The 11,437-nt window shown below is 40.8% G+C and overlaps 1 protein-coding gene across 1 annotated transcript; it reads right to left on the bottom strand.

Annotated features, from left to right (window-relative positions):
* Positions 1-718: 718 nt before the first annotated feature.
* Positions 719-6,816, bottom strand: LOC115154593 (myosin regulatory light polypeptide 9-like). The gene is made up of 4 exons (XM_029700994.1): positions 6,712-6,816; positions 4,150-4,363; positions 3,488-3,649; positions 719-1,246 (listed from the first exon to the last, which is right to left on the bottom strand). The coding sequence occupies exons 2-4, from the start codon at positions 4,331-4,333 to the stop codon at positions 1,074-1,076; spliced, it is 519 nt and encodes a 172-aa protein (XP_029556854.1). The 5' UTR covers positions 4,334-4,363; positions 6,712-6,816; the 3' UTR covers positions 719-1,073.
* Between the last annotated feature and the right edge of the window lie 4,621 nt (positions 6,817-11,437).

The raw sequence follows: 11,437 nt of genomic DNA, 5'->3' as shown, positions 1-11,437 counted from the left end.
ATGCCACAAAACACGTTAAAGATCCAGCCACCGGTCAAGCGTGGTTCTGTAAGGAAGGTGCTCAGTAGTGGCTGGCCCCGTTAACTAAGCCACTAGGGGGCACTACAATGCCAGGAGTTACCAAAATAGACTTAAGTTAGTGTTAAAGAGAGTTAGAATGTATATTTCAGTGTAAATATGGGAACAAGAGAATTGTTAACGAAAAACAGTTAAGTGAAAGTGGTAATTGATTCAGTAAATTGACAAATCTGTTACAGTATGGTTTGGTATTTTTTGCTGTAACTGTGCCAGATGATATACAGCTGCTATATGCATCTTTTGGGATTTTAAAAATAAACTGAGGACAAGGATCTGATACATTAGTTTAGCATCTAGATAATGTCTCAGGCTGCATTTACAGTCAGTCTAATTCAGATCTTTGGCCATTCCTTTTTGCTAGGTATTCCTCTGAAATGTGTGGTTGCCATCTTTAAGATGACTGTATGTAGATTTAATCGATTTTAGTGTCATCTAGGAATTTCAAACTAAACCCGTCACTGTAGCCCTCTTCGACACGTCCACACACGCTAGGTGGAAAGGGTAATGACTGAGAAAATTCCTTGTTAGGACATAACATACCAGCACAGGAAGAAGGGAACCATCAGCTTACTAGACATAAGTCAGCATATTATTTCAACAGTTAAGTCATGATTTAAATAGGGTAAAGAATGGAGCAAAATACAAGTTGATAGAGTCATTTATTTAAAGCTTATATTTATTATAAAATGTAAAAATTCAGCTAGACCAGACCATTTGAGTAGCATAGGAGCTTGCTTCCAGAGTTGCATTTTCCATTTCACGTCACAGACTAGTACATTGTTTTGCAAATTCAACATCACCCACTACATTTCTCAATACAGATGTGCAAATCTGCCAGTATTGAAATGGGAGCTCACAGATATGTCAAAGCCATTGTTTCACCTTGCTAAACATGGATTTATTAGAGCTGAATCATGCAGCAAGATGGTCTAGCTGGGGGTAAAAGAGTAGAGGGGTCAGAGAGAAACCATAATACGACTGGCATGGCTGTGGCCTTAATCGTCCTTGTCCTTGGCTCCGTGTTTTAGGATGCGTGTGAACTCCACATAGTTGAAGTTGCTCTTTTTGTCAATGGGGGCCTCCCTGAAGAGCTCGTCCACCTCCTCGTCTGTGAAGCGGTCACCCATTGTGGTCAGCAGCTCTCTAAGGTATTCCTCCTGGATGACACCTGAGGACAGACAGGGTGACAGTGAGACAGGTATGCGAAAATGCCCATGTCATGGTTACTCCCCTCAGGTGATGATGCATGGGTTATTCATTTGTTGACTCAACCAACCAACCCATCAGCATTTTATTTTTTATTTATTTTTTTTTTTTTTTTAAACGCCAAGCATCTGGCCAACCCAATATGAAACAAAAACATTATCAAAGTTGACAGAAAGCATATTTCTGTATTTTACAATCCACAGCCCTCTCAAGGGTGATATTTTGAAATTAAGTTTTGGGGTAGGTATACTTAAGGAAATGAAACAAAATGTGCATTTGTAAGAATGAATTTCCCATATGGACCAGAGCCCTCACCTTTTAGCCTGGTAAATTTCTATGACAAATCCTGGGGCAGGCCAACTCCCTTTATCCTGAATAAACGGCCGGTTTATCTTAGCCACAAGTTAAGGACCAATGAAATCAGATACCCTCCCTCTCGCAAAGATAGTCATCATCCCCTTCATTTGAGGAAGACACCTGATAAAATATGAAATATTTTTTGCATAAAAAAATGGTAATGTTAAAATACCTATCACATTACACATTGAATGGCAGCATTTGCATTCCAAACTGTTCACACTATTGCATTTAGAAATGTGCAAAAGGCAAACTGACAGCCAACCAACCATAGACAAACCATCGATGGCAGTTCCCATTCAAATCAAGACTGGCAGCCATTGCTAGTTTTATTAAAATTGCCAGGGTTGGAGGGTCCAAACCCTTCTATAGATATGTCTATGATCGCAACAACGTGTTCCACAGATAGGAGTGAGAAAAAGCACACAAAAGACAGCATTAACGATAAGTAGTAAAATCAACACAGCAATTCTACAAGCCCATTTAACACCATAGCCTTCTGACATTTTGAAACCAGCACAAATTAATATGACAAAGTGGCCCATGGATTGATGTTTCAACATTGTCTAAGAGTTTGGCGTACGACTAGCCATGTGCAACATGCACCCTCAATTAATTACAAGCCTGCTAGAAATACAAGCATTCCAGGTCAGGCTTCAGCTGTACTACAATGGATGCGCAATATCCAACGTAGTAAAGATGAAGTCTGAGCATTTAAGTACGCTCTCTCTCTCTCGGAGGACCTGAGCCCTAGGACCATGCCTCAGGACTAGCCGGCATGATGACTCCTTGTTGTCCCCAGTCCACCTGGCTGTGCTGCTGCTCCAGTTTCAACTGTTCTGCCTGCGGCTATGGAACCCTGACCTGTTCACAGTGATTATTATTTGACCATGCTGGTCATTTATGAACATCTTGGCCATGTTCTGTTATAATCTCCACCCAGCACAGCCAGAAGAGGACTGGCCAGCCCTCATAACCTGGTTCCTCTCTAGGTTTCGGCCTTTCTAGGGAGTTTTTCCTAGCCACCGTGCTTCTACAACTGCATTGCTTGCCGTTTGGCGTTTTAGGCTGGGTTTCTGTACAGCACTTTGAGATATCAGCCGATGTAAGAAGGGCTATATAAATACATTTGATTGGACCTGGAATGTGTAGCTAACTGAAGCTGGTTATCTTTATAAAAGCCTTAGTAGATCTAGCTTGCTTCATAGTATACCACTCTGGTTTCATCATTTTGGGACTAAACCCCTGGAAGCCATGGTTTAACCCACCGGACCCAATGTTACTGGGACAGCCCAAACACCCAGTCTATGCAGCTAAGAGAGACTCCTCAGGAATTGTATATTCATCAAGAACCCCACACACACTTACCGGTCAGGCAGATGGAATCTAAGAATGAGGTCTGATACCAACAGGCTCAGCGAGTTTCTATCCACAAGCCATCGACTGCTGAGCAGTTGAACTGGACTGAGCACGCACACATTCATGCCACACACCACAACTGCCGCCACCAGACTAATTATACTGCTCAATTTATACACTTTCCCCCCACTACATGTGGAAATGGGCTAAATTGTGCCTTCCTGTATAACTTACACTATGTTTATTCTATTCTACTGCCATTTACTTTGTTCGTATTTAATTATTGTCGTTGTTGCATTGTCGAGAAGGAACTTGCAACTAAGCATTTCATTGGACCATGCATAGGACTAATAAAACTTGAAACTTCTCTAAACAACTACAGCATTCATTATCAGTCTCTACAACAGTATGAATCTATACAGGCCAACACTCCTTTCCACTTGGAATAATTCCTTAAAGAAAAACCAATGATTTGTTATAGGCTTACCTGTGCCTTCTTCGTCAAAGCAGGCAAAAGCGTTTCTGATGACATCCTCAGGATCTGTGCCGTTGAGCTTCTCTCCGAACATGGTGAGGAACATGGTGAAGTTGATGGGCCCAGGCGCTTCAGTCATCATAGCCTCCAGGTAATCATCAGTCGGGTTCTTCCCTAAAAAAAAAAAAAAAAGACAGTGCCACATTAGAACAGATTGCATTCAACTCCCTGTCAACAGCAACCTAGTTTTACAATAGTATCAGCATAAATGGTTTCAATCATATAAAACAATGGTAACATGGTGGTAGGGAACGTTGGACAAATGCATGTTCTTTGTGAATGCATGACTGTTTCAATGGAATGCCTCTCTCCTAACGCCAACTTACCAGCTGGGAGACAAACCCAACCTTAGCCTGGGGGTAAATATACTGTATCACCTTACATAACAAACCTAAACCCTTTCAGCAAGACAGACTGGGTCCACAAACACTACAAAGTTTAACACTAAGCATTGAACAAAATATATGCAATCATTTAAAAGGGAGACCAACACAAGCACACTCAAAGATATCACAAATCCTCCAGTGCCTCAGTTTCACATCGAGTGAATCAATGTCCAAGAGAAAACCATGGACAGATTTCAGCTCAGCTAAGGGGGGGCTTCAGATACACACCTAGTGAGGCAAGCATGTCATGCAGGTCCTCCTTGTCAACAAACCCGTCGCGGTTCTGGTCGATCATGTTGAAGGCCTCTTTGAACTCCTGGATCTGAGACTGGTCAAACATGGCGAACACATTGCTGGTAGCGCGCTGGGGACGCTTCTTGGTGGTCTTTCCCTTGGCCCTTTTGCTTGACATTTTGGCTGTTTTGTGCGTTTACCTGCAAGGCTGAAAAGAGAACATTCCTGAATAAGACCACAGCACCAGATTTGTAATATCCTAAAAAGTTACTTACCCTTACCATTTCAATCAGACTTAGAAATAGTGTTTTGATGATGTCAATTAAGTTCAAATCTAGGGACAATAACATTTGAGGATACATAAGGGTCTACGAAAACAAGCAGGTAACCTGGCTCATGTCATTACCCAAAATAAGATTTGACTAGTCATGCCCAGCTTTGTGGCTATGGGCTAATCTAATTCGGACTCTGGCAAATTATTCCCCAGGGATGTGTCCTCACTGTGCTATAAATGGAAATGTTCTACTGCTGTGAAGGTCGTTTCTAGCTGTTTCCTTTGCACAGGATAGGATAAACTACAGATGTGAGAATAAATTCCCTTTTCAGGCAAGTTCAACAACGTCTTATTCGAAGAGGAAGAGGGCCACTGCCTCTAATATGCCTCCCTTCCTAGCAAGTAAGAGGGAGCCAGTGGTCCACGCCATTGATTCACTATTATGGCAACACGGCTGGATAAGACTGATTCAGTGATCTAATTTGAGGTTGAATAATGATAGGGGACTGAATTCAGACTTAAGTTCTTTCCAAGCCCACATATCATTTTCTATTGAGGGTAGGTGAGAAATCTAGTGACAGTCTAGGCATCATTAACATTCTATAATAATATTTCAAGAAAGAAGTTTATAGGCCCCATTCATGAGGGAAATCTCATGAATGGGGCCTATAAACTGCTGCTAGCTGTTAATACTTGCATAACTGAAAATAATGTAGATAGTAGTATCGTAGAAATTAACATGAAGCACAAATATCAATTTGCACAAATTTGGAATGACAGAAATAAACCACAGATAGACAGCTGACGTTAGGACTTGTGTTCTGAACAACATTAGCATGAGCAACAATAATGGTATCTGCAGTTAGCCTTCAAAATAAAAGACACCCATTGAAACTGATGCAAACCGATCCACAATTGGACTAGATAACGCTAAACAAAGTTTGACCGTTATACAAGTGGTTATAATTTGACAAAAAAATAAATGTATGATCTAGTTGCACTGTATGCATTTTAATTCAGAATTTCATTGGGGGCATACTTATAAATAAGCACTCTACAGACTAACCTATGAATTGTTCTCCAATGAAATTGGGTATCAGCCTACCCAGTGACTCACAGAACACAACTTGGTAGAGTTAAAACAAATATTAGCGTCTTAGCTCTTATTGTGGGACTCTGAAACAAACACTGGAAGTCATGCTATCAGAGAGCAATGACTGGAAGTCCATGGGTAACACTAGTTAGAGGTAGTTTTGTGAGCCAATGCCAACTTCCTTCATACTGGACAGACAAATGGAATCCACAAGTTAATCTGACTCATTGCCAAAATCCTGAAGTATCCCAGTCAACCTATATGTATGGAACATTAATATTGCAATGTACATCCTGACCTATGTGCACCCATGAAATTGGTTATCACCCTACTCAAGACACTCACAGGACATTACTATGTAGAGTTTCCACAAGTATTAGCATCATAACTCTTATTGTGGGAGTGAAATGAGCAAAATTAAGCTCAGTCAACCAATGTGTATTCCACAGTCAAAGTCCAGCTATAAGAGCAAAAACGCTCTACAGTTGTGTTCTTTGAGTCACTCAGTAGGCTGATAACTCATTTCATAGGTGCACAACAGACTACAGTGCATAGAAGTATGACCTCAATTCAACTCTGAATTAAAATACACCCAGAGCTGATTTCAGATTTAATTTTATGGGGTCAAACTAACGGTATTTTGTTGAACTTCTAACATGCCAACCTTGTGTAGGATGATCTAGTCCAATTGTGTCATGATTCCACCATTTTTATCCGTTTGCATCAGTTTCAATGTGGAACTTTTATTTTGAAGGTACACCACCGATTCCACTGTTGCTCACGCCGGTCGCAACACACTGGTGACGTTAGCGACATTGAGATAAAAACATTACGAATCCCAGGACGTCCGCTACGCTAGTTACTTTGTGTTGGTACACATTTGCATCGTTATAATACTTAACCAACTACCGTACGGTCTGTTATATGTAATTTAAAACGTTAAATGTGCTAGTTAGAACAAAACGTTATTTATCCCCATGCAGGAAATACTGTCATTTTGGCAGCTAACAAGACGATTTAGCTAGTTTGCTAACCCCGCTAGCTAAATCAGCCAGAAAACACATACATTCATATTAACACGAGTGTAACTTCGACATTTTAAGTTATATAACTGACAGTTCAAACGTAGCATGGAATTAACAAGTGAAATAATACTTCTTACGTTCAAATAAGCAAATATAAGACCTACCTAATTCCGGGAAAAAAAATGGATAGTCAGTTAGCCCGTGCTGCCCTCTCTCTCAACCACCGCCCTAACTTCCTAATAATGGTTTCGCACAGGAAATGCAGGCCAAACCAACTTCGGGAAATGGGGAGGACTTTAATATGTCTAAATCATTTGTATTTGTATTCAATTATATTTTGCACCGTACAATAAAACAATACATATTTAGATATGTCTTTTAGCTTCGACTATACATAGTTTATGTAAATGCTCGTAAATCATTTCATTTTTACTTTGGTAAACCCCCACGAGGTAATGGTGTTTTCTCAAAAGACATTCTTGACATATGCCCAAATACGGAGAAAATAAATGCATCTTCCTGTGCCTAATCATGAGTAAGATAACGTTGCTTTGGTGACACAATTTGAATTATATTAAAACACGGATTTACTTCATTTCACAAAACAGAATGATTATAGTTAAGCCATTTTCAACACTTCTAGTCATTTAGCAGACGCTCTTATCCAGAGCGATTTACAGTAGCAAATGCATACATTTCATACTTTATTTTTTTTCTTCGTACTGGTCCCTACTGGTCCCTCAAACCCACAACCCTGGAGTTGCAAACACCATGCTCTACCAACTGAGCCACACGGGACTATGAAGGAACAGCAAACATAATTATTATTATTTATTTATTTGTACCTTTATTTCACTAGGCAAGTCAGTTAAGAATAAATTCTTATTTACAATGATGGCCTACCAAAAGGCAAAAGGCCTCCTGCGGGGACGTGTAAGATGTGTAAATATGTGTATGAACATAACAAGATTCAACAACTGAGACAAAAGAAGTTACACAGACATGTGACTAACATAAATGGAATAATGTGTCCCTGAACAAAGGGGGGTCAAAATCAAAAGTAACAGTCAGTATCTGGTGTGGCCACCAGCTGCATTATGTACTGCAGTGCATCTCCTCATGGACTGCACCAGATTTGCCAGTTCTTGCTGTGAGCTGTTACGCCACTCTTCCACCAAGGCACCTGCAAGTTCCCGGACATTTATGGGGGGAATGGCCCTAGCCCCCACCCTCCAATCCAACAGGTCCCAGACGTGCTCAATGGGATTGAGAGCCGTGCTCTTCGCTGGCCATGGCAGAACACTGACATTCCTGTCTTGCAGGAAATCACGCACAGAATGGCTGGTGGCATTGTCATGCTGGAGGGTCATGTCAGGATGAGCCTGCAGGAAGGGTACCACATGAGGAAGGAGGATGTCTTCCCTGTAATGCACAGCGTTGAGATTGCCTGCAATGACAACAAGCTCAGTCCGATGATGCTGTGACACACCGCCCCAGACCATGACGGACCCTCCACCTCCAAATTGATCCCGCTCCAGAGTACAGGCCTCGGTGTAACGCTGTCTTAGGCGTCTCACAGTACGGACATTGCAATTTATTGCCCTGGCCACATCTGCAGTCCTCATGCCTCCTTGCAGCATGCCTAAGGCACGTTCACGCAGATGAGAAGGGACCCTGGGCATCTTTCTTTTGGTGTTTTTCAGAGTCAGTAAAAGGCCTCTTTAGTGTCCTAAGTTTTCATAACTGTGACCTTAATTGCCTACCGTCTGTAAGCTGTTAGTGTCTTAACAACCGTTCCACAGGTGCATGTTCATTCATTGTTTATGGTTCATTGAACAAGCATGGGAAACAGTGTTTAAACCCTTTACAGTGAAGATCTGTGAAGTTATTTGGATTTTTACGAATTATCTTTGAAAGACAGGGTCCTGAAAATGGGGCATTTCTTTTTTTGATGAGTTTATATAAATATAGGACAAAACACACATCACGACGAGACAACACAACACTACATAAAGAGAGACCTAAGATAACAACATAGCAAGGCAGCACACATGACAACACAACATGACAACAACATGGTAGCAACATGGTAGCAACACAACATGGTAGCAGCACAAAACATGGTACAAACATTATTCGGCACAGCCAACAGCACAAAGGGCAAGAAGATAGAGACAACAATACATCACTCAAAGCAGGTACAACTGTCAGTAAGAGTGTCCACAATTGAGTCTTTGAATGAAGAGATTGAGATAAAACAGTCCAGTTTGAGTGTTTGTTGCAGCTCGTTCCAGTCGCTAGCTGTAGTGAACTGAAAAGAGGAGCGACCCAGGGATGTGTGTGCTTTAACAGAATGTGGGATGTGTGTGCTTTAACAGAATGTGACTGGCAGAACGGGTGTTGTATGTGAAGGATGAGGGCTGCAGTAGATATCTCAGATAGGAGGGAGTAAGGCCTAAGAGGGATTTATAAATAAGCATCAACTAGGGGGTCTTGCGACGGGTATACAGAGATTACCAGAATTATCCCTAATAGTGCTATTTAACTACTTAATAGTTTGGTTGTTCACGGTATGAGCTATTGCTAGTTTACTACTATGATCCAATAACCATCTTTTAAATGAAAAAGGAATGCATTCTGCCTGTTCCCAAGAGAGCTGGAATGGTTCTTAGTCTGTTGAACAGTATAACACTTTCTTCATCAGCAAGTTCAACAGATGGGAACCACTACAATGGCAGGAATGAGCAATGGCGAACTCATCTTGAGAACATAATGTGTTCATGTTTACTGAAAGGAGACAGCGGGTCGCTGCTCCAAACTGGGATGGTGAGGAGAGCTTAACATGGTTTCACATTCACCAAAAAACAAGTTCTAGGCTATGTCTAAACAAGTAACAACAATACATTTTTTCAAGCATTTCTGGGATCCATGAAGACAAACAATAACATTAACATGTATAAAATAATAGCAAATCTCTAGACCATTAAACCAATACGAACACACTTGATTCAGTTCATTAATAAGCCATTGATTAGTGAATTTAGTGGGTTGTGCCTGTCTGACCAAAATCAAAGAATCTTGCCTGGAAACATGACCTCATATTGCACTGCCCATATTCAACCACTTGAGGGTACTAGTCTCATAGGGGGGGACTAAAACAAAGTTTACATTCATAATTACAATCGATCAACTTCCAGTAGAAGTTTCACAGAAGACTTACCTGAAATGATTCTGACTCTCCATGATCTAACGTGCCCATTCCTACCCACTGGTCAATAGTAGTGCACTATATAGGAAATAGGGTGCCATTTGGGCTCCTGAGTGGTGCAGTGGTCTAAGGCACTGCATCTCAGCACAAGAGATGTCACTCTAGTACCTTGTTCAAATCCAGGCTGTATCACATCTGGCCATGATTGGGAGTCCCATAGGGCGGTGCACAATTGGCCCAGTGTTATCAAAGTTTGGCTGGAGTAGGCCGTCATTGTAAATAAGAATGTGTTCTTAACTGCCTAGTTAAATACATTTGGAACATAGTAGTGCCCTCTGATTTACTGCAGGTTGTGATAGGATGAAGTCATTAGCCCACCATTTTATCACATTCCTGGTTGGGAAGGCACTTGAGCTTTAAATGGAAGAGTGAAGAATTTTTTGAGGAAAATATCCTCCATATGAGTCAAAAATACAGTGCTGTCAGCTAATTGGGGGTTATCTTTAGATTAGAGTAAATTACTGTAGTTTTAGTTTAAACCCTATTGAAAAGCAACACAATTTCCTTTGATGTTCAGTCACACAAAGACAGCTGGTCTTTTGTTATGTTGTATGTACCATAGAGATATGTGATTCAATATGACACTCTATTGTAAATGTACCTCCATAGGTGTCTGATTGGTCAATGTTCTCTCTATCAGTAGGAACTACTGAAGATACCAAAAAAATGCATTCATGATCTGTATTCTGGAAATAGCATTATGAAGACGTTTGTATAGTGATGCAAGGAATAAGGCATAGGCTAAAAGTGGATGACCTGTCTTGGAAAGTTGTTCAAGCAAAGAAAGAATCACAGACTAGTGATCTTATAGTGTTTTGTGTAATCTGTAAGATCCTTCATCGCCTCATAACAAAGCAGGAGCCATAACAAAGCAGGAGCCTTAGTATTCAATCACTACTCAGAGGATGTCACATTTGTCAGTTTCACGTGCAGGGTCAAAAGGCTATTGACTGCAATGAGTAGGGCTCCACCCACATGATAAAACATGGGTATGTGCTCTCTCTCTTTCATGCAAGCACACACAATGCTAACTGGCATTTGTTATATGTGACACAGGCAACAATAGCATGGCTATAGTTAGTGACAGACACAGCTGAAGCTCTCTTAGATATTGTGAGGAGCCAAGACAACCGTTAGTGAAGTGTAGGATATTGATCATTGGCACAATATGAGACGAAAATTACACCATTTATTCCCTTTTAAGATAAAGTCCAAGTTATGGGGTCAGCCCAATAAGATTGATCAGAGTAGTATATAGGGCTGCCAGGCAACCAGATGTTCAGGTGTGAGGCCTAAAGTGACCTTTCTAAACGTGAATATGATACAATGACAAAAACCTTGATAGTCATTAATACATCTAAGGTCTTCTGTACGAGGAAATACCCATGTTTAAATACCAAATGTATAAAGTATTCCATTAATGGGACACTGATGATGAGTTAGGCTATACTCTTTCCAATAAGTGGTGTCAAAAATACAGTAACACTGACTGATGATGAAAGGCTACACATTGTTTGTACAGTAGGCCTTGTCTAAAATATAGGCCAACAGGTAGAGAGAGTAACTTTTGGCTTTGCAAATAGTCGCACTCGTCAATGACCAACATATTCAAACGTCGCTGG

This window comes from Salmo trutta, chromosome 2 (assembly GCF_901001165.1).
Source record: "Salmo trutta chromosome 2, fSalTru1.1, whole genome shotgun sequence".
In the NCBI taxonomy this organism is placed as follows: domain Eukaryota; kingdom Metazoa; phylum Chordata; class Actinopteri; order Salmoniformes; family Salmonidae; genus Salmo; species Salmo trutta.
This window is presented reverse-complemented; position numbering and strand designations above follow the sequence as displayed.